This window comes from Urocampus carinirostris, chromosome 7 (assembly GCF_059441175.1).
Source record: "Urocampus carinirostris isolate Australia breed hairy pipefish chromosome 7, RoL_Ucar_1.0, whole genome shotgun sequence".
NCBI classification, from domain to species: Eukaryota; Metazoa; Chordata; class Actinopteri; order Syngnathiformes; family Syngnathidae; genus Urocampus; species Urocampus carinirostris.
This window is the reverse complement of record NC_142355.1, coordinates 11,975,756-12,001,170: the sequence shown is the minus strand read 5'-3', so window position 1 is coordinate 12,001,170 and position 25,415 is coordinate 11,975,756. Positions and strand designations below refer to the sequence as shown.

Below are 25,415 nucleotides of genomic sequence, written 5' to 3'. Positions count from 1 at the left end.
TGGCCCGTCAATATGAGCAACGCCGTCTCATCCCTGGACATCATATTCTGACGTTTAAGTCACTGTACATATTCCTTCATAGATGACGTATATAACGGGGGTCGGGAACCTATGCTCGTGAGTCATATTTGGCTCTTTCTATGGCATAGAGACAAATTTAATTGCAAAACAAATTTAATTGCATGCAAATTTTCTCCATCTCGTTCAAAATTTAAGCCATTAATCCTGTTCAGATATACGCAAAGCCAAACTAAAGCTGAATCCGAAAGCAGTACTTTTCAGAATATATAGGGCACGTTTTCACTACGATTTACAGTCAAGGTGTCACACAAAAAAAACCTTGTTTTGGCTGTTCAACGCTAAAGAATCCTTTATATAAAAGTTCACTATACAATCTGTGTTCAGTGTTCAAATACTTTTTGATGAATTTTGTCAGGGATAGACATTATTAAAACTATTTAGTGGCTATATTTGCACAGATAAAATACATGTATATAGTTTAATTCTACATGATGGTGGGAGCAAAGAACTCACGTCCTTCTTGGCTGAGGTCCCGAACAGAGAGAGGGAGTGTTTATTAATGTCAGAGGAATCAGTACAGACAAGAACACGATTTCAAAATAAAAGAATACAAGATTGATAAAAATACAAGAGATATAATTACACTCATTGTTGAAACGTTACTTTATGAGTGTGTTTGTATGAGAAACATTGTTTTTATATTTAGTAATATAAAAACAAGCAAAACACCGGAAGAGAACTTAAAGTTATTTGATTGGGTGAGTGGGAGGGATGGGTGGAGCTATGCAAAAAGTGCAAGCACTCCCTCCTATCTTTCGCCCTACTCCGTCTGCGCCAAAGGTAAGCACATCAGGCTCCCTGTTCTCAAAATGTTGTGACGTTTTTACAAAATAACTGCTGGCATCTGGTTTTGAAACCAATATGTATGAATAAAAAGGGTTAAAATGAGTTTAACCGGTTTTTAGTAATAATTAAGTTAAAATATACATTGACATAGGAGCAAAGGAATTTGAATATTATTTTAATGTTAAGTTGTTTAAGATATTTTTATTTAGAGGAAAATAATACATACTGTATAAATGATTTAAGGTTTAAATTGAATATTCTTGTCTGTTTTTGTTCATATTTATGTTCCAAAAACATTCAGTTTAAGTGTGTTCAATAAATGTTTATCATTAAGTGTGTTTTGAATTTTGGCCCCTTGTGCAATTCAGTTTGACGTCCCTGCTTTAAGTTAATACAGAAGTCTTTGTTTTAAGCATTTGGATTTCACTCTGGATTTATTATCCGGTGCCCCTGTGTACCACCATAAAAACTACATTTTCAATTCCACTTATGGCCAACATTTAAAAAGCTGTCTACATGTTTTGGTATGTGGGGTTGGTGTGTATATTCCTTAACTACTACAGTTGTAAAGGCACTAGTTCCTGTGGTGTGTCTTGGGCAAGTAGAGCCTGATGGAGCCCATTCCTCTCCAGGCCAACAAATGTTTCTGTCAATCAATCTTATTTATCAAGATATTACTTACACCTCTGAAGTAAACCCATTGCATACTTTTTCAATGCAGATGATCCAATTGATTGCATAAAAATGGAAATATTACTTTTCTTTTACTCATAACTAAAGTTTTCATCTGCAAAGGAATATATATAGCGCTCCCAAGCATGTTTCTAACCAACGCCAGATCCATCGTCCACAATGAGTGAATTTGAGCTGCGGATCGCCACCAACAGCTTCGTCCGGAATTGGAGTATTTTTGTCATCACGGAGTCTTGGCTTTCCCGACGCCGCATTACAACTAGCAGGACGCACGCTTCACCCGCACGAACGAGACGGATACTCCGGTAAAAACAGGGGTTGGAGACTACGCGCTACAATAACAGCCGAATCATTGACACACACTGCTCACTCGATATGGAGTTTCTAGCAGTATCGTGCAGACACTTCTATCTACCGGGAGAGCTAACTGTGGTCATTGTGTTTAACCTTTAACCGGATGCTAACGTTAGCATAGCGCTAAATCTCCTGCCCGCTGCTATCAATAAACAGCAGCTTGCACACCCCAACGGAGCTTTTATCGTCGCCGGCGACTTTAATCGGGCATGTTTATGGACTGTACTTTCCAAATCCATTCAATACGTGGACTGAGCAATTCGGGAAAAAAACACTGGACTGTGTGTACTGTAAGATCAAACATCCAGTTGGATCCACCATTTCTGTTTGTCTCTCACCCCCCTCATCACCCCCCCTCCGGAGGAAGCAGAGCCTATTACAACAAAGACAGTTAAAACATGTTCTTTGTTCCTTTATCTCTTTGTTCCTTATCCTCACTGTAAAATGTGGACCTGGAGTCGTCCAATTTCGTTGTTACAATATATCCCATGTTGTAACAATGACAATAAAGGCATATTCTTTTCTATTCTATTCTATTTATTTGTATGGTTTGTGCATTCAAAACAATTTGAAAGAAATGGTCCATTTACAAACAAATAGACAATAAAATACAACTTGTGAAGGTTAATGCAAACGTGACTAAAAGGATTGGCTTATGTTATCTATTATTCTCATGTATTTTCTGAGGGATTGGAATTAAGACTCTATCAAAATACACAAAAATGCATACATCAATCAGTTACATCTCATCTCATTAGCTGCACCGCTTATCCTCAGTAGGGTCACGGGGGTGCTGGAGCCCATCCCAGCAATTATCGGGCAGTGGGCAGGGGACACCCTGAACTGGTTGCCAGCCAATCGCAGGGCACACAGGAACAGACAACTCGCTCGCTCATTCACACCTAGGGACAATTTGGACTGGCCAATCCACCTGAAATGCATGTCTTTGGAATGTGGGAGGAAACCGGAGTGCAAGCACGGGGAGAACATACAAACTCCGCACAGGAATCCCGGTAGCTGGATTTGAACCCACACAGGAGGTTCCCAAGACCTTAGAACTGTGCCGCACACGTGCTAACCACTGCTCCGCCGTGCTGCCCAATCAGTTACATACTGTTCTCGAATCATATTGTGCAAATTTCTTCGAAGCAGTGTGGCCCCCGACTCTTAAAGTTTGGAGAGCCCTGTCCCAAGGTCAATAATCATACCTGTTCCAAGGAGCGACAATCTCGTCATCTTCATCTCCTCCCGCTAGGGCAATAGTCCACAGCGTGATAATAGTTGCTAGGGACACAAGGGCTGAGAGCACACACAGAATGCAAAAGTTGCTGATCCGACGGCTTTTCTCCATCGCCTCAAAGCACAAGCACAACATCCACAGTACAAATGATTCCTTGTGGCAATGTAACTTGGCTCAAAGGCTCTTTCAGAGTTTTACTGTCTGGTTCCAGACAGCCAAAAATGACCAAAACAAATATAGGCCAGCAGTCGTACTGACTTGTTGGTTCCGAATTCCGTCTTTTTACTGTTCGCATGGCAACGGATGACGTGATTGGACAGGGGATCGTTTAAACAACCGATAAGAATTGACTTGACGGGGTGATAAGAGCAGTTCACAATGTTATCTTGAACGATGTTGTGTTCCCACGACCTAATAAAACCGAAACATGTGTTTCCACTGTCACGGTAATAACTCGCTCAAATCGTTCCCATCGAAAGCTATTTGAAAAAAAAAAAACAGCGCCGTAAGTTTTGTTTCAGCTCGTCTTTTATCAGAGTCTACACAATTACGAAATATATAGAGATCTCTTTGTTTTTGGGGTTTATCTGGGCCGGAACCTGCAGAAAATGAAAATTTGCAATGTAGTGTTGCACCTCTTTTTTGTGGGCGCGCCACCTTTGGGGCGCACTTGACGACTTATCCACTATAAGAGAGAGAGAGAGAGAGAGAGAGAGAGAGAGAGAGAGAGAGAGACAGAGAGAGAGAGAGAGAGAGAGAGAGAGAGAGGAATATATATTATATATATATATGAGAGAGATAATGTGTGAGTGAGAAAGAGAGAAGAAATACAAATAAAAATAGATGTTAAAGGTAAACAGTATGTAGAGAGAGAGAGAGAGAGAGAGAGTGAGAGAAGGAGTGCAAGAGAAAGAATGAAAGAGAGTGAGAGTGAGAATGAGAGAAAGAGTAAGAAAGAGAGAGTGAGAGAGAGAGTGAGAGAGAGAGAGAGAGAGAGAGAAAGAGAGAGAGAGATATAGAGAGAGAGAGAAGAATATATATTATATATATATATATATATATATATTAGAGAGATAATGTGTGAGTGAGAAAGAGAGAAAAAATACAAATAAAAATAGATGTTAAAGGTAAACAGTATGTAGAGAGAGAGAGAGTGAGAGAAGGAGTGCAAGAGAGAGAGAATGAAAGAGAGTGAGAGTGAGAATGAGAGAAAGAGTAAGAAAGAGAGAGAGAGTGAGAGAGTGAGAGAGTGAGAGAGAGAGAGAGAGAGAGAGAGATTTCCCCGTGAGATTTTTTTAGAGCGTTTGTGGCCCCCCAGCTAAAACCAGTTTTTACCCTAGGACAAGAATCACCCTCAACGCTGTAAAATACAACACTGGTTCCATGCTTAGAGAATGTGCCATAATGACCAGGGATGTTTCAGTTTATTTATTTATTTTTTTGTTTATTTGTTTAATATTACTTATTTTTATGCTAATACTCTTAACTTATTATGTTACACCATGGACTCTACCTTGTTCTTACACCATCAGGAAGGCCCTTGTAGGTTACAGTGACAATAAATTCTATGAAATATTGTGTAGTGCAACAGAAAACGAGTGATACAAAGTAAAAGACAACTCCTGAAACTGACCAAACCATTTTTCTTAATTTTTTCCCCCAGCCTTTCAAATGTTTTTGATTTCTTGGGGTACCCTTAGTAGAAAGATGGCGGAAAATGGTGTCAGCTCCCTCGAGGTGGGCTTCATATCATGTGAAATAATTTATTTAAAAGTATTTTTACCAATGAGTCCTAAAAAAATGCTTGCTTCTATAATTCATGTATTTTTGCTTATTATTAAAATTGATCTGTTTTTTTAATTGATAAGGTTTTTATTAGAAAAGGCAAAAGACAATTCTGGTGTCTCACCGTGTGTTCTTGTCCGAGGATTAGGACTTTGAAAAAAAAGAGGTAGAGAGAAGTAATGCAGGTAAGGCCATTTATTATCAAGTTTCAAAATAAAATGAGAGTGCACGCTGTTCCAATCGATCTGGAACAGTTCTCCCACAGTTCTCCCAACAGCGTCTCCCACCAGGAAAGGCATCGAAATTTGTTCCGGCCCCTCTTTTGTAGGAGAAAGGAGTGGATCATGCAAAACGTAAAAATCGAACTCTAACTAGCTCTCTTTGGAACTCACATTACAAGCTAGAGGAGAAGATGTCAATGAACAAGAGACTATTGTTAAAACTGCCCCCAGCAGGATTTTAAAGGATGTTTGATAAGATAAGACTGACGCATCAAAAGACCTTTGCTGGGAAGGTACTGATATGAAAGGATACAGCAAGTAAATAATTCATTTAGATTGTGGATGAACATAAATGCATTTATAACAACTAAAGGAGTAATGTTAATAATGAGGTTATGCTCTGATTTTTAAATAATATACTTAATATAGCTGGAAAACTGTTATGATGACATACATGACCTATTTCAATAGTGTAACATTAGTAATAGGAGGTGTTTAATAATAAACATTATAGGGAAATCTATGAATTGCACAGTCACAGTCAAATAAAAATCATCACCATCAAAGTATAGACACATTTATTGAAAACTGTAGATGGCGTCAACAAGTTTCCATGTTTGATAAAAGCATAACAATAAATAAAATTGCAGGACGTAAACTAGTCATCAAAGTACCCCTCACAAAATTATTTTTGACATTTCATCCTTAAATGACAAAACTTTCCAGAAAGTATATATAAGTTTCTTGTTTTAATCCAAAGCATTTAAATTAAGGAGGTAAATCAACAGAACATTTGCTTAGCGTGTCACACTAAGAACCAATCATTTTGAACATAAATCTTCTCAAACAATGCACTTTTTTTACATTTGATGGCATGTGACCTCGTCATAAAGCTTGACTTCATTGCAGAACCAATCTACGACACTTTTCTTATTCTCTTCGATCCACTTCATGTTAGCGATTGTCCTCTCGATGGACTGGTCCACTGCCAGGGTACCGGAGCCGAAACCAACATCTGCATTATCTGCTTTGAATTGCTTGAGCTGCAAGGGGAAAGAAAGTAAACATCCTATTAAAAAATGATGATTGTGAAGCTGTTGCACGAGATAACAGCAGAATCATTGACACACACCGCTCACCCGATATAGAGTTTCTAGCAGTATCGTGTAGACCCTTCTATCTACCGAGAGAGCTAACTGTGGTCATTGTGATTGCTGTTTACGTTCCACCGGATGCTAAAGTTAGCCTAGCGCTAAATCTCCTGCTCGCTGCTATCAATAAGCAGCAGCTTGCACACCCCGACAGAGCTTTTATCATCGGCGGCGACTTTAATCAGGCATGCTCAAGGATTGTACTTCTCAAATTAATTCAATACGTGGACTGTGCAACCATGGGGGGAGAAAAACACTGGACCGTGTGTACAGTAACATCAAACATGCTGGATCCGGTCATTTCTGTCTGTCCCTCACCCCCTCATGCACCCCCTCCGGAGAAAAACAAAGCCTGGAACAAGGACAATACAAACATCTTCTTTGTTCTTTTATCTTCTTTGTTTTCTTCTATCCTCACTAAAATGTGAAACTGGAGTGCCACGTCCAATTTCGTTGTCACGATATGTTCAACCCATTTTGTAACACTGACAATAAAGGTATATTCTATTCTATTCTGGGGCAGCACGGCGGCACAGTGGTTAGCGCTTGTGCGGCACAGTTCATGTCATGGGAACCTGTCGTGGGTTCAAATCCAACTCCAGACTTTCTGTGCGGAGTTTGTATGTTCTCCCCGTGCTTGCGTGGGTTTCCTCCGGGCACTCCGGTTTCCTCCCACGTTCCAAAAACATGCATTTCAGGTGAATTGGCCGGTCCATATTGTCCCTAGGTGTGAATGAGCGAATGAGTTGTCTGTCCCTGTGTGCCCTGCGATTGGCTGGCAACCAGTTCAGGGTGTCCCCTGCCCACTGCCCGAAGATGACTGGGATGGGCTCCAGCCCCCCCGCGACCCTAATGAGGATAAGCGGTACGGCTAATGAGATGAGATGAGATGAGATGAGATGAGATTCTATTCTATTCTATTCATTTGTCAAAGTGCAGGTTTTTACTCATTAGTAGATCATCTCTTGTACTGAGCTAAATTCTGAATCTTGGTGTATGCATATTTTAATACGCTACCGTCAGTGTTGGAACTTACGCTTTACCGAAATGTAATTTATTTTCTTGGTGACAATTCAGGTAAAGTGTTACTAATAACATTTTGTTTCTTAACTGCCGTTACAACACTTCATACTCAATGCTTCTACTCTGTGCTTAATGCTGAATGTAGACAAAACACCCTGCCAATGAGAACGCCACTGCTCTCTAGTATAGTGGAGGTGCCATTGCACTTTAATCAAGGAAAGTTAAAGAAGAATTTCCCCCGAATGGCATAGGTTCGTGCTACCCAGGGAGGCCTGATCCACTATTTGAGAACCACTGATTGTACCCCTGGTACGGCAAATTAATTTCCCTGAGGGGACCAAATAGTTAAAAAATATATATATTTTAATTTTTAAAGCCTAAAGACAAAAGGGTTCGTTTGAAAGCAGTAAAAATTGCACAAGGGTTGACCACTTCCACAAGTTGATGTATTGTACAGGTTTTCTTCAATTTCTTTTCATGTGTGGCTGTTTTAAAGCAGTTTTAGGGGGTCGGTTTTAATGCAAGTATATCCAGTAATTTGTAACTATTTACTTACTCTCAGAGTAACAAGCTACTTTTGGGTGTCTGTAATCTGGTGGGGAACAGAATTACTTTTTAAACAAAGTAACTAGTAGCTGTAACTAATTACTGTTTTTCAATAACGCACCTAGCACTGGATACAGTGGGGAATGATGCCTGTCAGGAGGTCAAACAACCATTATAAATTGAGAAATTATCTGGAAAAGCCAACCTGTTGAAGCTCAAAATCACTGGAAAAACGTTTGGTGATTCCGTTGATGAGGTTGGAAAAGGAAAAAGATCCGCCGCCGTACCTGTAAGTGCAGAAAGTCAACAATTAATGCAGGCCAGTTGCATTGCCGTCAACTCAACTTTCCAATTATTTCCTCCTGTTCCTCCCTGATTGTGGTATTCTGCTTTAAAGGACATCATGAGTCAAATAAGTTTAAAAACGTATTATTTGCTCTAGTCTAGTGTATCACCAGAGCACCCTAGGCTTGTTACATTGGTGGGCAACCCAGTCCTCGAAAGCTGCAGGTCCTGTTGGTTTTTGGAGGTTTCCATTCTTTAAACTCAGTTGACTGCAACTAACAGGATGATATTCACTGACTTCAGCTGCTCAGCATTCAATATCAAAATAACATTTATAACATCCACAACATGCCGAGGGATATACAGAGACCACCGGATCTCCCTGGGTGATCTGCCTGCCGACAACAACGGAGCAAAAGAAAAAGGCTGCCAGTCGGGCCTGGGCTAAGAAGGCGACCACACAGACCAGCGCTCCCAAGCATGTTCCTAACCAACGCCAGATCGTCCACAAAATGAGTGAATTTGAGCTGCGGATCGCCACCAACAGCTTCGTCCGAAATTGGAGTATTTTTGTCATCACGGAGTCTTGGCTTCCCCGACGCCGCAGTCCAACTAGCAGGACGCACGCTTCACCGCCACGAACGAGACGGAGACTCCGGTAAAAACTGGGGTGGGGGACTATGCGCTACAATGACAGCCGAATCATTGACACACACTGCTCACCCGATATAGAGTTTCTAGCAGTATCGTGTAGACCCTTCTATCTATCGAGAGAGCTAACTGTGGTCATTGTGGTTGCTGTTTACGTTCCACCGGATGCTAACGTTCCACCGGATACGAACATTAGCATAGCGCTAAATCTCCCGCCCGCTGCTATCAATAAACAGCAGCTTCCACACCTCAATGGAGTTTTTATCGCCGCCGGCGACTTTAATCCGGCATGTTTAAGGATTGTACTTCCCAAATTCATTCAATACGTGGACTGAGCAATTAGGGAAAAAAACACTGGACCGTGTGTACAATAAGATCAAACATCTAGTTGGATCCGCCCATTTCTGTCTGTCCCTCACCCCCTCATACACCCCTCCTCCGGAGGAAAACAAAGCCTATACAACAAGGACAGTACAAACATCTTCTTTGTTTATTTTTCTCTGTTTTCCTTATCCTCACTGTAAAATGTGGTACTGGAGTGCCACGTCCAATTCTGTTGTCACAATATATCCCATGTTGTAACAATGACAACAAAGGTATATTCTATTCTATTGAAATGAAATGAATGAAATGATCTGCATTTGTATAGCGTTTTTCAAGTCAAGACTTCCCAAAGCTCTTTACAGTGTGCTTCACATTTCCCAATAGTGTCCGTGCAGCCATGTAAGGCGCTAACCTGCTTATTGGGGGTATTGAAGGTTCAGTGTCTTACCCAAGGACACTTTGACATGTAAAACGGAGGAGCCGGGATTCGAACTGCTATCTCTTGATCCCAAGACGAGCGCTCCACCTCCTGAGCCACTGCCGCCCCATTTCTATTCTATTCTAAAATAACCCAGCAGCTTATCTACAAACTGAATCGGCTAGGCCTGAACACCTCTCTGTGTGACACGATGCTCAACTTCCAAACAGGGAGACCACATGCAGTTTGGTTTGGCAGCAACACCTCCAGCACCATCATAACGAACACGGGATCCTACAGGGTTGCGTACTGAGCCTCTTTCTTTTCATGCTGCTGACCCACAACTGCACCCCAACATCCAGGTTTGCGGACAACGCAACTGTGGGGTGTCTCATCGAAATTGGCGACGAGACAACCTTCAGGGGTGAAGTGAGCAGGCTGACCCAGTGGTGTGAGGACAAAAATCTCAACTTGAATGTGGAGCAATTGCCTTGACCCCCATCATGCTCTCATTCTACAGAGCTTTCTTAGCTGCTGACCTCCACCGTGTCCCCCGAAAGACCCTTCAGAGTATCTTAAGAAAAACGTGATAGGTCATTTTTATCCCTCTCTCTCTTTTCCTAGGTATATACATCTTCTTCGGTCACCCTCACAGCCTCCGAGATTGTAGGTGAGCCCACCCACCTATCTCACAGCCTCTTCAACCTGTGAAGTCTCATCGCCAGAACCAGCAGGCTCAAGGACAGCTCCTTCCATCAGGCTGTCAAGACTCTGAACTCTCTTTCTGCCCTTACCCTTCTCACCTTCTGCCCTCTCCCAAGTCAATGAAAACTGCTTCATTAGATTCTGGCATATACTATTCACAATTTTTATTTTAAACCTTTCAAATTTTCATTTTTTCCACGCCTCCTTTTTTTAACCTCATTGTTATTCGCTATTTGCATTTTTGTCTTATTTATTGCAAGTTCGCACATGGGGAACAGTAAGTAATTTTCCGTAAATTCCGGACTATAAGCCGCTACTTTTTTCCCAAACGTTCAACCCTGCGGCTTATTCGGTGATGCGGCCTATTTATGTAATTTTTCTAACAGCTGCCAGCGGTGCTCGAGTACAAAAGGTAAGATTTAGATCGGTGGAATATATGCGCAGAGGAAGACTGCAACTTCTTAGCTTGTGCACAATCTTAATTAGCGTAGACATATCCTCACCATGTAAATTGCAATAAGAAAGGCACATGACGCAGCTTTCAAGCTAAAAGCAATAGAGCAGTACGATAAAGAAGGAAACAGAGCTACTGCACGTAAACTTTACTTTGCGAGTGTGCTGCTAGTGTGTTTTTGAATAAGGGAGTGTGGGACGACGTCTATATGACAAAGTCTCTTTCCCCATACTGAAGGAAGACGACTTCGATGACGTAAATTATAAGGAGGAAGATGAGGACGGTTTACCGTGATTTCTACAAGTACCGAATATTTTTTTAACAGACCCGTTTACTGTGTTGCGAGCGTGTTTTTAGTAGCGTTTTGCTACCCTTTACAGGCACCGTTTGGGATGGAAAATATAATATTATTATTAAAGCTTTGAAAAATCTCTCGGTGTACCTTCTTTCTTTGTAAATATGTGTAACCATGTATAATATGTATTTGCAACTGTATATTTTTGTAATGTATTTATTTTAGAGACTTTTTCTGGTATGTTTTCCACGGGCGAATCAAAAAGAAGGGGCGCAAACAACAGGGGCTGACGGGAAGTGGAGTAAAGGTGAGACGTGTTTGTGGACGCAGCGGACAATAGTGGATATATATTTTTCCCACCCTTACCTTTGAAAACATTTTTCCTTGGATTATTTTCAACGGGAGCCGGACTCTGCAGGTCTGCATCAAACCTTAAGTACCGGTATAATTTTCCATTCATTTTGCCGGCTGTGGTATTTGGATTGAGTACTTTATATTCAGTTACAATTGCGGGACTCAAAGTCGGGTTTGGGTTAATTTTGTGATTGTGTTCCATGTTTTAATGTGGGTGCATGTGGCTTATGTACAGGTGCGGCTTGTGTAAGTACAAAAGCGGTTATCCTCTTAGAATGTGGTGGGTGCGGCTTATAATCAGGTGCGCTCTATGGTCCGGAATTTACGGTAATTTATGCTGTATGTTGTGCATATATCGATTTGAAAGTAAAGTTGAAACGCTCACAAACTTTATGGCAACAGAAAATAACCTAAGCATCAACTAAGTTGAAGAAGAGAAACCTTCTAAAAATATGCAGGATATGCGGCTAGGGTTGCCCATCTCTACCTTATAGCCATTTTGGTTTTCTCTGCAGGTCATCATCTCTTGGATTTTTGCCTTTATTGTTTCAATTTGTAATTTTGGCAAACCACATTGCTTTTAAAGCACCGGATTGATTGTGTCAGAGTTTAAATTCCAGCATGTTTTACAACAATCTTGTTGTAAACTTTGTATTGACCATCCATTTTTTTGTTACATTTGGACCCTTTTATAGCTTCGGGTTCTTTCAGTGGCATGTCAATAAGTAACAACTTTTTACTCGGGGGTGTAAAATCCATTTCGTTAGAGCACTTTATAAACTGTCAAGTTGTGAACTTCGACGATGTATGCATTTCACAATTTAAGGACCGTTAAAAGCATTTTTTTTATACTCACTGGGTGAAAATGTAAGACCAATGAGCGCGGACGAAATCCCAAGCCAAAGATTGACCAATCACGTTGTTGGCAATGTAGACAATGGTGGAGGTTGCGTCCTGCTTTCGGATCAAGCTGGAGTTCAGTGTGTACTCCAGGTACCTGGAGAAACCATCACATTCATTGGCAGCAGGTCAAAACCAACATAGTAACCCCTTGCTGTATCGCTGTTATGCTACTTGGCATTGCGCTCTGCATTCTAATTGGCTTACGATTGCCCCGCCCCTTTTCTGCTTGTGTCTACTTGCGTGAAACAGCTTAATGACATTCTTTTTAATTTTCAAGTTTCTCTAAAAGCCATCCTGTGAACAAAATGCTATGGACCGACAATCGCACCTGCAGCCGGGCCAAAAAGGCAGGTGAAGATGCTTTCTATGACCAACAAAACTGGACTCCTCGAACCGCTAAACTTACTCTGGAGCCACATGTGTCGATTTAGTGCTCCCTAATGGCTCCCATGTGCTTTTTAAACCTGTTTGTTAATGGAAAAATATGTGGTTTCTGTAGGACAAACAGGACCAATTCTTAACCTTTTCCAATGAAAAAGATAGATAAGTATGTGTTTCCTTCCTTATAAGGCTTATATAACACTTGATTTTTTTTGTGGGTCCAGAGTATTATATTTTTTATTAGTTGTTTTTTTTTTTGGTCCAATATGGCTTTTACATTTTGGTTTGCCGACCAGATGGTGAATGCAGTTTTCCATAACGACCGCATGATAGCAACAAAGTATCATGTGAAGTTAAGTGGAATATGTCCTAAATGGTAAATGGTCTGCATTTATATAGCGCTTTTCAAGTCAATGACGACCTCCCAAAGTGCTTTACCCATTTACACACACACTCACACACCAATAGCGGCGAAGGAACCGACCTGCTTATTGGGGGCATTAGGGATTCAGTGTCTTACCCAAGGACACTTCGACATATAACACGGAGGAGCCAGGAATCGAACCTTCGATCTCTTGATCCCAAGACGAGTGCTCTACATCCTAGGCTAATGCAGCCCTATCAATACAATTGTGAGATAAAACGGCTAAAAAATATTTATTTTAATTATCAATCGACAGTAGAGAAGTTAATTATACTACTATTATTTAACTTTTATTCAAAAATACTTATCCCTGGGGCCCTGCGATTGGCTGGCAACCAGTTCAGGGTGTCCCCTGCCCACTGCCCGATGATTGCTGGGATGGGCTCCAGCACCCCCGCAACCCTACTGAGGATAAGCGGTACAGCTGATGAGATGAGACTTATCCCTGGGTTTCTTCTTTGGTTCAATCAACAAAGGAGTATTTAATAAATAAATGGATGTAGGGTTCTACTTCTCGGGTTTTCACTATTCCAGGACCCTTTTGGGAACACAACCCTCGCAAAAAAACGAGAAACTACTGTCATGGTGATGTCGGCTGAACGCACCTATTAAGTAGCCAAGGCTGCTTCGTACAGGCCAAGGCCGCACGCAGTTTTTCGGCTTCTGAGGCAATGGTGGCGTTTTGGAACTCAGACCAAGCAAAGTTCCACTCTTGGGCGCCCCCTGCTGCAATGGCATTGCAGTAAACAGTGGATCGTAGGTTGGGGTGTATTCTGGAATTAATGATGACGATATGAGCACAGTACCATCCAAAGAAGACTCATTTTGTTCTTCACTTACGGGTTTTTCCCCCCGTCCATCCATTGCTTGAACCACGCCTTGATCTGGTCGAGGCATTCCTGATGACCTGTCCTGCAAGCCAGACTGATGGCATTCACCTCATTGTACCTACCAGGGCAAGCCAAAGTTAGCAAAATAATATACAGATTGTTCTATATTCAATAGGTGTGGGTGATACTGGGACTTTTGGTATTGATCCAATCAATGTTCCCTGTAATTTTCCACGGGTCTGAGCGTTCACGCAAAGTCTGTAAGCAGCTCTTGAAACAACAGTGAGCAACCATAATCCCAAGTGTGGCAAGATAACTAATTATCAAACATGTCCGGAACTCGACATCACGTTACATTTTGCTGAGTTTCCGGCAATGCTAAATTATTTTTCACTTTTGAATGAATTGACTCATGTACGATTGCAAAGGTTGCAGGGTCTACAAGCGCCATTTGTTTTTACAACAAGATTTCCATTTATTTTATTCCTGGTATCTTTTGTCGCATAATACTAACATTTTGGGGGGCTTATTTAGTTAGTTGCATGATACAGAACTGCATTTAATGACATTTTTTTGTGGAAGTACAATGTTGATGTGATTGGAAATTATTTCAATGCAATACAAACTTTTTCCTCTTTTTCTCTGTTTTAAAAAATCTCATTGTGTTTATTTTTTCCCAGCTGCTACTTTTTTCTTGTTTTTTGTTCTCTATTACCTTTTCCTTTTATTTACTTCTTTCTTTTGTTCTGTCTTTTTTCTGAATTTTTCCCTCTCTTTTTCTCTCCTTTTTTTTCGTTTTTTTTCTTAGCTTTTCACTACTTTTTTATTTTGGTATTTTTTTCTTTTTTGTTCTATTTCCCCCCTTCCTTTAAGTCATTTTGTGCACAATTTTACATAATACTTGGTCGTGTAGTGATTAAAGAAGCAAAACCAACCTGAAGAGCCGTTTGGGACCCGAAAGAGCCTGTTCTTTTTAGTGAGCCGAGCCGAAGAAGCCGGTTCTCGAAAAACTCTACTGACTTTACTCAACTTCGTTCTACTTCGAACGTGACTTCCAAATACCGCATTTAGAACTTACGTCAGGGTAACCCTTGTATTTTTACCTTCATGCACTGTAACTTTGACTTAATTCGCTTTTTAATCAGCAATTTCGAGCCCTGATTTTTGTGAGCTGGCTAGATTTTCTTGTGCGCGGAAAAGCTCTGGGTAGTGCGCAATTGCACACACACGCAGCCTAGAGGGAACATTGGAACCAATCGAAGTACATACAGGGCAATTGATACTGATCGGATGCTGATACTTTTCACATGAAAACGTCATGACCATTGAATAATACAACCTTTACCCTTTGAATATTTATAATTATGATTACAATAAACACTGCACCAGAAACAGGAGATTGACAGACGGATCGGTGCAGCATCTGCCGTTATGTGGACCCTGTACTGGTTTGTTGTGGTGAAGAAAGAGCTAAACTCAAAAACACTGCTTTCGATTTACCGATCGACCTACGTTCCTACCCTCACCTTTGGCCAAAAAACTGTGGGTCATGACCGAAAGAACAAGATCCCACATACAAGTAGCTGAAATGAGTTTCCTCCACAGGGTTGCTGGGTTCTCCCTTGGAGATAAGGTGAGAAGCTCTGTCATCCAGGAACAATTCAGAGTAGACCCACTGCTCCTGCGCATTGTGAGGAGCCAGTTGAGGGGGCTAGGGCATCTCATAAGGATGCCTCCTGGACGTGAGGTGTTCCAGGTATGTCTCTTCGGCAGGAGGCCCGGGGGACAACCCAGGACACACTGGAGACACTACGTCTCTAGGCTAGCCTGGGAACACTTCAGAATCCCGTTGGATGAGCTGGATGAAGTGACTGGGAATAGAGAGGTCTGGGTTTCTTTGTGGAGGCTGCTGCCCCTCACGACCCGAACCCAGAGTCTAGTCAAGGAGTCATTTAAGTCTGGCCATCAGTCATCCATGCATGCATATACTTGAGTGAGTTACAGGGGGGCTGGGTGAGACAGAGGGGCTCCGCTATCTACACAGAGAAGCAGCTTTGAAAATAAATAGTGGAAGAGCGAAGTATCGATCCCAGGACAATAGTATCAATCCAACCTGCTTGCTTAATATCGATAATATTGATTTTGATGGATCTGTCCACTCCTAATACTCAGGTTACAACTGCCAAAATGATGATTGTTCACAAGGCGGCCAGCAGTAGTAGAGTTACTCTGTTAGTTACTACCGTGAATTCCAGACAATAAGCCGCTACTTTTTCCCCAAACTTTCAACCCTGCGGCTTATTAAGTGATGCGGCCAATACAGTATATGTAATTTTTCTAACGGCCGCCAGCGGCGCTCGAGTACAAAAGGTAAGATTTAGACCGGTGGAATATATGCGCTGAGGAAGACTGCAACTTCTTGGCTTGACTAGCGGCGAGAAATCTTTCACTAAAACTGGCCGCACGCAAAAGGCAACTTTTTCGCAAGTCTGCCAGTGAATCCTGATAGCGTGGGGCAGCATCAACAAATCCACCATCATCAACGGGTTCTGAAAAGCCGGTCTGCTGCGTGACGGAGAGGAGGGCACAGAATCAGGAGTGGATGAAAGTTCCAGCGTCAGTGACGGCGCGAGTCCGGCTGCAGGAGTGTGGGACGAAGTTTATATGACAAAGTTTCTTCCCGACACTGAGGAAGACGACTTTGATGGCTTCAGTTCTAAGGAGAAAGATGAGGACGGTTTACCGTGATTTTTACAAGTACGGTATGTTTTTTTAACAGACCCGTTTACTGTGTTGCGAGCGTGTTGCTCCCATTAACTGCCCTGTCACAGGAACCAATTGGGATGAAAGTTATATTATTATTAAAGCTTTGAAAACTGTCTCGGTGTACCGTCTTTCTTTGTAAATATGTGTAACCATGTATAATATGAATTTGCAACTGTATATTTTTGTAATGTATTTATTTGTATTTATTTTGGACACTTATTCTGATATGTTTTGTACGGGTGAATTAAAAAGAAGGGGCGAAACAAACGCGGGCTGACGGGAAGTGGGGACCGGTAAAGGTGAGTGTTTGTGGACACGGCGGACAATAGTGGATATATAGTGTTCCCACCCTTACCTTTGGAAATATACACTTTTTTCTTTGGATTACTTTCAACGAGACCCGGACTCTGCCGGCCTGCATCAAACCTTAAGTACCGGTATCATTTTCCGTTCAATTTGCCGGCTGTGATTTTTGGACTGTGTACTTTAATGAAGGATAGTCAGTTACAATCGCGGGTCTGGGTTAATTTTGTGTTTGTGTTACATTTTTTTAATGTGGGCGCATGCGGCTTATATACAGGTGCGTCTTGTATAAGTACAAAATCGTTTTTTCTCTTAAAATGTGGTGGGTGCGTCTTATAATCAGGTGCGCTCCATAGTCCAGAATTTACGATAGTTTGGTCAAATAAAGAATGTAACAGATGACATAATTAGCCCCAACACAAATAAATATCTCATTTAAGGTTTACTCACTGGTCCATGTGGCCATCTGGTACCTTTGTCCAACCTTCAGTTAGTGTCTTATAATAGTTAAACAGTGGGATGACCTGCTTCTTTAAATATTCCTGAAAATAAGAACAATAAGCTTTTAGTTTGTGAAAAATGGACAGACTCATACATACAAAAAATATAAATCTTACCCTATTGGTTAAATTTTTTTGCAATTTTTAAGTAGGGATGCATAAGATAATAACAGTTTATTTCATTATGATACCAATAACTGATAAACTCAAATGCTGATTACCAACAACCCTAAACTTCAATTATATTTAAAAATCACAAAATTCATTATGTGTGTCTTTTTTTAGAGTTACACTAACATTAAGTAGTGTAGAAGAGCCTAGAGCTTGACTTTATTAATCAAATCGTCAATCAATACCAAATTTGGCAATTTATGAGTACAAAGGTACAAATGTATGCCAATGATAAAAAAAGGGAGTAAAAATATCCAAAAATGTACTTATATTGAATAGAAAACGCAATTGAGGGCTGCCTCACATAAAATATTTCTAGAAGGCAGGGCCAAGGCAACCATACGGATGACATAGTGCCAGATTGCATCACTGATCTGGACTGTTCACTTTTTGTGATGTTATCAGTAGGGGTTGCCATGGTAACAACCAATGTTCCCTCTAATTTTCCACGGGTCTGAGCGTTCACACAAAGTCGGTGAGCAACGCTTGAAACAACAGTGAGCAACAGCAATCCCAAGTGTGGTAACTAATCCATTATCAAACATGTCCAAAACTTGACATCAAGTTACATTTTGCTGAGTTTCCGGCAATGCAAAATGATTTTTCTCTTTTGAATGAATTGACTCACGTACTATTGCAAACGTTGTACGGCCTACAAACGTCGTTTGTTCTTACAATTCTTTCACAAGATATCCATTTCTTTTTATTTCCTGATATATCTGGTCGCATAATATTAACATTTTTGGGGGCTTATTTAGTCAGTTGTAAGATACAGAACTGTACTTAATCACATTTTTTAGTGGAAATACAATGTTGTCAACAAGATTCACTTGATATACAGTATTTGGAAATTATTTGAATGCAACACAAACTTTTAATTCTTTTTTCGGTGGTTTTTTTCTACTTTTTTTAAAAATTCCTTTAAAAAAATCTCACTGTGTTTATTTTTTCCGAGCTGTTACTTTTTTCTTTTTGTTCTCTATTTACTTTTTTCCTACATTTCTTTCTTTTCTTTTTTTCTGGCTTTTTTTCTAAATTTTTCCTTCTTTTTTCTCCTCCTTTTGTTTCTTTTTTTCTCAGCTTTTCACTACTTTTTCATTTTGGTATTTTTTTCTTTTTTGTTCTATTCCCCCCTTCCTTTAAGTCAATTTGTGCATAATTTTACTTAATATTTGGTCATGTTGGGATTAAAGAAGCAAAAACAACCTGAAGAGCCGTTTAGGTTCCTTTTTAGTGAGCCGAGCCGAGGAAGCCGGTTCTCAACATACTCTACTAACTTTACTCAACTTCCTTCGACTTCAAAATACCGCATTTAGAACACAGCGCCAGGGGAACCCGTGTATTTTTACCTTCATGCACTGTAACTTTGACTTAAGTCGCTTCTTAATAAGTAATTTTGAGCCCTCATTTTTGTGCGCTGGCTAGACTTTCTTGTGCGCTGAGAATGTGCGAGCAGTGCGCAATTGCGCACGCGCGTGGCTTAGAGGGAACACTGGTAACAACCCATTTATGTCCGCATTGTTGACCCAAACAGTGGGAGGAGTACGAGTGTGAATAGAGGGACGGAAGATTTGTATGTTGAGTTGCCTTTTTAGTGTCGCGATTTACAAAAACAACAAGACCAGCTGTTTTGTGTAGGGGTGTATCAATTGCAATTTTAGGAAACACAATATCTCTGCAATTCCCCGAGGAAATAGGCCTTTTCAAACCACCGTAGGAGCTTATGGCTGAAAGCCATTAAAATATCTGAATCAACCGAGGACATCATTAGGAATGCTCGTCTTTGCGGTGCCCGTTTCATATCTAGTAAAGTGATTGTGGCTATCTGGTTTGGATCTACTTGAATGCCAACTGCCTTAATAGGTTTAAGTAGGATATGTCACGGTTGCCATGGCGCCCAATTGGCCCCGCCCGTGTGGCACCAGCTGCGGCTCATTGACGGATTGGCTTCAAGTCTTTTTAAGCTCAGTGCTCTCATTTTTCCTTTGTCGGTCCATCAACGAACCTCTGCACTGACGTAGGTTCTGACTCGGTCCTGTTTTCCTGTTGGTATTTCATGTCCGGTATTGTTTCCGTTTATTTTGTCCTGTTAAATATCGGTTTCCAGTTTTGTTCCGTCTATCTTTGTCCTGTTTATTCCCTCCAGTTTTCATCCCCGTCTTGTTTGTCCGGTTTATTTCGATACTCTGGTTCATTAGCAATCTTGTCTGTCCCGTCCTGTCCGGTATCGACCCCATCTGTCCGGTATCTGCTCGGGCAATTGGAATCGATCTCGTCAGTCTCTAGCTTCCAGTCTTTCTACGCCAGACCGCTGCCTAACGTGCATGACTCCCCATTTCCCGTAAAATAAAAGGCTTGTGTGAGAACGTCATGCGTTTGGGTTCTGATCCTGTTCCTGACAGGATAAGTGTCAGGAAATTGTGTTTGCCACCACTGCCTACCTGAGTCTGTAAGCTTAGTACTACTGGTGTTGGCTAGTATAGCTTTTCAAGTATTGTCTCCCATTTTGTTCCTGTTATGTGATACAGTGTATGAATAAGGTTGGCAAAAACACAGACTGATTTATTCTCTAGAAGGGCATCATAAATGTTTTCAGACGTCACTATGGTGTTTTGTATTTAGAGCGCATGCGTTGTGGAAAAGTGCAGTTAGCCATTTTCTTCAGTGCGGCACACACATGAGGAAGCACCAAAATCATCAGACATGTCTAATACTGTACACCATTTGGCACCATGCATTTTCCTCAAAAAAGTGTCCCTACACACCTGATTCCAAAAGAAAAATTGCAATTGCCAGTTGCATCGCACGCGGTTGGCCTGAGATCTGCTACCTTATTAAGTCATTCACTTCCAGGTGACAATTTTCTCCTCACAGCTGCGGTCACTTGTCCTGATTTCCCTCCTATCACAACTCTACCTTGTGCCTTTAAACATTATTTCCCCTTAGCTCTGTGCTTATTCGTTGCCTTCCTTGTCAAGTCCTAAGCACTCTTGTCTCTGCCTTTTTGTCATTCGAGTGAACCGAACCCATGCCTGCTCTTCCGGATCTCGGGTACCAGCTGACTCTTGGACTGTCGCTTTCACTTATTATGTTTACTGAACCCCCGACCTCTTGCGTACATCTTGAACCACGGCTGTTGCCTCGTTACCTGGCTTACCGTGTCCTGAACAATCTCTGAATGAACACCTATACTAATGTGTGTTTCTACACTGTGCTGTCCTACCACCCCAAGAGGGTCCTTGACAGATATTCGACAACAGGCTCAAAGACAGTATTCTGTTCAAAATGGCCACTGACTGATTAAATAAGCTTTTTTTTGAACCAATGTAATCATGGGAAAGCAAAAACAGCCACCTGCATGATGCCGTAAACCTCACTTCGGTCGAACATGAGGTAGAAGAAGTCCAGGTTGTTTAGAGTTGCCTCCCAAGGCATGTACTCTGTCTCCTTATCCAGATACTTGGTGGTGCTAAGAGCCAGAACCGTAGGGATGATCTTTGCCCTATTAGGAATAAGTACATTCAGTTCCATTTTGCTTTTCATATCTTATCTCAACTCCGTCTTATTGGAAGGCTACATCAATGAGGAGGTGGTCATTATAGTGTTTTCTATACTCATACCTGTCAACCTGTACGTTTTTGCCGTACAAAGTATGTTTATTATGCATTCTAAGACGTGTACAAGAAAATCTGTACGGAAAAACGCAAATCAGTCAATTATGGGTACCATCCGGTATACACCGACTATCACGAAACGGCAAATCAATCAAGTCAAACGAGTTCGCCGCGGTAGCCTCTATCTCGGTATCGTTTTTTTCGTCGCAAACGGAGCGAGCGGTTTGATGCTACTATGCGCATGCGTCTGCTGCCTGGGAATTTCCCATCATGCAACATTCCGTGGTAGTTGTGTCGTGAAAGGAAGTCCGTCTCTTTTTAGAGAACTGGCTTTTTCGGCTCAACTCATTAAAGAGAGCCGGGCTCTCAAACGGCTCACTTGCTTGGATGCATTTTATTACGAATTATTATGTTGTATAAAGAAGTTAAGAAAAAAAAGGAAGTATAAAAGGAGAAAATGAAAAAAGACAGGTTTGTGGTTATCCCTTTAATTAGAATATTACCAACAATAATTTAACGCAGAAAATAATTTCATAATTTGAATAAGAAAATGTTTTAGTCTACTTAATTATATTTGCATGAATTTTTTTCCAAGCTACTTAACTTTTAAACCTTTATAATAAACCTCATTCATGTCGAGCAACTCAGTATCTCACAACAAAATGTTAATTAACAATATATATGATATAAGGAAACACATGTACAATATAACATGTTAAACTACATATATAAACAGGTTTGAAAAAAATATAAAGATTATTTTGTATTTTGTAAGGGAAAATACAACATTTTGTAAGGGCATGGAGCCCTGGAGCTTGACAGGTATGTATACTGCAAAAAAAAAAAAAAAATCTTACTCCATTCGCAGAAAATATTGCTCATTTTAAGATATTCCATTTGGTTTCTCTCATGTCAAGTCACATTTCTCTCAAAAGGAAATGCGGGTACCAGTCAATTTTCACCATGTTGACTCATTTTTGAAGGTCGACTGAAATTTTAGTACTGTAGCTATATAATAATAATAATAATAATTTCCTTTGTATTGTCATTCTTTGTAACAATGTACACAGAACGAAATGTCGATACACCTGACCCGTTGTAGCGAACCGATGCAGCCGCAGCCAACAGAGGGCGCCGCCATTATACCAATTAGGTATGAACCAGCGACCTCCCATGTTGTAGGCATAGGGCATATCAAAAGAAAGCTTCATATTTATTAGAAAAAATGTGTATTTTTAGATTTTACCTTTGTTTAGTAAACAAGAGTTAAACATGGCTAAGTTTGGCAAACATACTCGTTTCCAAGAAAGCTTCTGAGATAAAGAGCTTTTTCTGAGAGGATGTACCGTGGGACCTCACTACTCCGCGGTTCCATGTTCGCGGGTTCAGAGCTTCGCGGGTCTAAAAAATATTAATAATAAAATAAAATTATTTGAAAAAAAAAAATTGGGGGGGGACCTTACCCCCCCAATTTATTTATTTATTTTTTTAAAGCATTTTTGAAGGGGCGTCGCTACTTCGCGGATTTTCACTTTTCGCGGGTGGTTTTGGTACCCATTAACCGGGTCTAAGAAATAGTAATAATAAAATAAAATAAAACAATTTTAAGAAAAAAAATATATATATATATATATATTTATATTTTTCCCCAAGCATTTTGGAAAGGGCGTCGCTACTTCTAATAATAATAATAAATATATATATATATTAAAAAGAGAGAGAGAGAAAGAGAGAGAGAAAGAGAAAGAGAAAGAGAAAGAGAAAGAGAAAGAGAGAAAGAGAAAGAGAAAGAGAAAGAGAAAGGGAGAGATTTTTTTTTTTCTGGTCCCCATTAACCGGGTCTAAAAAAATAGTAATAATAAAATTAAATCTAAAAAAAAATAAAGCGGTACAGCTAATGAGATGAGATGAAAAAAATAAAAATAAAAAAAATAATATATATATATTTTTTAAGCATTTTGGAAGGGGCGTCGCTACTTGGCGGATTTTTACTTTTCGCGGGTGGTTCTGGTCCCCATTAACCGCGATAACCGAGGGATTACTGCATTCGAAGCAAGACTTTCACTTCGGTACTTTTTTTTTCTATATTTGTGATACCTCCAATATCTAAGCAATTCTTTCCACAAACACAAGGGCACTTTGCACGCAAAATAACATTTCGTCGCAAGAACACTGAAAGTCTACATGAACGATGCATTAATTTTGCAGCGTCCAATGTTTCCGGTGACGTGATCACATGATTCCGGTCACCACGGCGATCGTGTCACTGCTCTCTGCCCCGACGATGATGAAGGGACTTCCGAGACTATATGAGTTATCGATTTTATTGTGTTGAGGACAAATGTTTTGGATTTCATTCAAGATGCAGCTATTTAAGCATTTAGATGAATATTATTACACAAAGTTTTTCTAAAAAACGGTAAAAATATTGTACTGACTCTGCTTTAAACTGCACAATCCTTTCATTCAATAAATATTTAAGTTTAGTTTTTTTTTTACTTGATTTGGTTCACAGGTTGAAATTAGGGAGGGACAGCGGGTCCTCAAGTCAGGCCAGGTAAGGACCACTGTGTTTGATGAGACAGTTTTTTTCAGTTTGAGTATTAATTTACTAATTTAGAAAAGTTAAAATGAATTGAAATAGGAGAAAATATTCCTAATGTAAGCTAGATTTTTCTTTGCCATGTGGCAATTTAATGGTACAATTCCTTCTTTTAAGCTGTAACTGGGGCAAAAGGGGTGCCAATGAATAATTCACTGTTGTGACCAACTGCTCAGTGTTGAAGGATTTTATACATTTTATAAAGGATCTTATAAAATTAACTACAAACTAATTACATGTAGAGAGATTCACTGACTCTTTTTCTTCAAGGTACATTAGAAGGTTAGGCTGTCTGGAATGCATCAGACATATTTTGATAACGGAATTCCTGTGAGTGCTGACGGGAGAAGGCCAGAAGCACAAGGACCAACATTGCGACGCCCTTCGGCGAGGAGGTGGTAAAGCTGGCACCGGGCGCGCCCATGGGAGGAGGAGCCGGCCCGCCAGTTTGTGAAAAGACGTGGGCAGAGGAACTTCAGAAGATCGAGAGGGACAATCGAGAGAGAGGCTCGACAAAGAGCGACACTAAATCGGCTAATTCGGCTAATTCGATGAAATTCACTTAGTTAAATACTTGGAAATGCCGGTCTCTTGTTCATTTTTCCATAAAGAAACGAGCATGCATTGTTAGGCGAATGTAAGTTGTGTTTGGAGTCAGATAACTAATTCGAACAATTTGGTAAACGATACATTTGTAATATATTTAATTCCTAACAGTGCCAAGCTCTGATCTCATTAGCTGTCTTGTAAACATCCATTGCTTCGAAACATATATGAATTTCGTATACATGTATGCATTTGCAGTAGTTAGTTAGTCCGTCAACTAGTTGTCCTTTGTACCTGAGCTCTGTTGATTGGTGGTATGTTCTTGAGAAAACATAGATCACAATGTTAATAGCAACATAGCCGAAGAAAAATGTCACAGTGTCACAAAATATCTTACTTGATGACTATTTCTGAGAACCTCCAGTAGCTTGTTCCAGTTGCCTTCGTCGTAGTTAACTCTGTAGTAACCCACCACACGGTGATTGGCCAGAAGCCAATCAGATTCTGCTAACTTCATTGACTCCACCGTGTCTAGAGTAAGAACATAGTGCATTTGTTAGGCAGCAGTGTTGGGATGTTCCGGTAATGCAATTACTCGTCCCGGTAACGAGTACTGTAACACTTTGTTGATAACATTTTGAATTTTTTGTGTTTTTCAACACATCGATTTACTGCGTTGATCCATTACTCATTAAATGAAGATCATGTAATGCAACAACCTTTGAGTGCTAAAAAACTACTGCATCCTTCACGTTGTCACTGTTAGGTTGTAAATATTAAAATGTATCGTTTACCAAATTGTTCGAATTAGTTATCTGACTCCATTAACCAAACACAACCTACATCCACCCAAAAATGCGCGCTCGTTTCTTGATGGAAAAGATGAAGAAGGAAAGCCGACATTTTCACTCGGGGGCAGATTTAATTTCATTAGCAATTTAACTAAGTGTACTCCATCGAAAATGGTTAAATTAGTCTAATTAGTGTCACAGCCTTCTCTTAAGTCCTC

At 40.4% G+C, this 25,415-nt stretch overlaps 2 protein-coding genes across 2 annotated transcripts in view; both read right to left on the bottom strand.

The window, feature by feature from the left end:
* Nucleotides 1–3,393, bottom strand: part of LOC148362357 (aminopeptidase N-like) — a 43,455-nt gene extending 40,062 nt beyond the window's left edge. Inside the window, exon 1 of the mRNA XM_088339761.1 lies at nt 3,123–3,393. Coding sequence (XP_088195887.1) covers nt 3,123–3,289 — 167 coding nt within the window. The 5' untranslated portion in view covers nt 3,290–3,393. The remainder of the gene's footprint in view (nt 1–3,122) is intronic.
* A 2,328-nt stretch (nt 3,394–5,721) lies between these two features.
* The window catches only part of anpepb.1 (alanyl aminopeptidase, membrane b, tandem duplicate 1), a 40,214-nt gene continuing 20,520 nt past the window's right edge, over nt 5,722–25,415 (bottom strand). Inside the window, exons 13-22 of the mRNA XM_088340264.1 lie at nt 24,804–24,937; nt 24,701–24,727; nt 21,265–21,272; nt 20,999–21,146; nt 17,424–17,515; nt 13,915–14,022; nt 13,680–13,847; nt 12,223–12,363; nt 8,086–8,167; nt 5,722–6,203 (exon numbers count right to left, since the gene is read on the bottom strand). Coding sequence (XP_088196390.1) covers nt 6,021–6,203; nt 8,086–8,167; nt 12,223–12,363; nt 13,680–13,847; nt 13,915–14,022; nt 17,424–17,515; nt 20,999–21,146; nt 21,265–21,272; nt 24,701–24,727; nt 24,804–24,937 — 1,091 coding nt within the window. The 3' untranslated portion in view covers nt 5,722–6,020. The remainder of the gene's footprint in view (nt 6,204–8,085; nt 8,168–12,222; nt 12,364–13,679; nt 13,848–13,914; nt 14,023–17,423; nt 17,516–20,998; nt 21,147–21,264; nt 21,273–24,700; nt 24,728–24,803; nt 24,938–25,415) is intronic.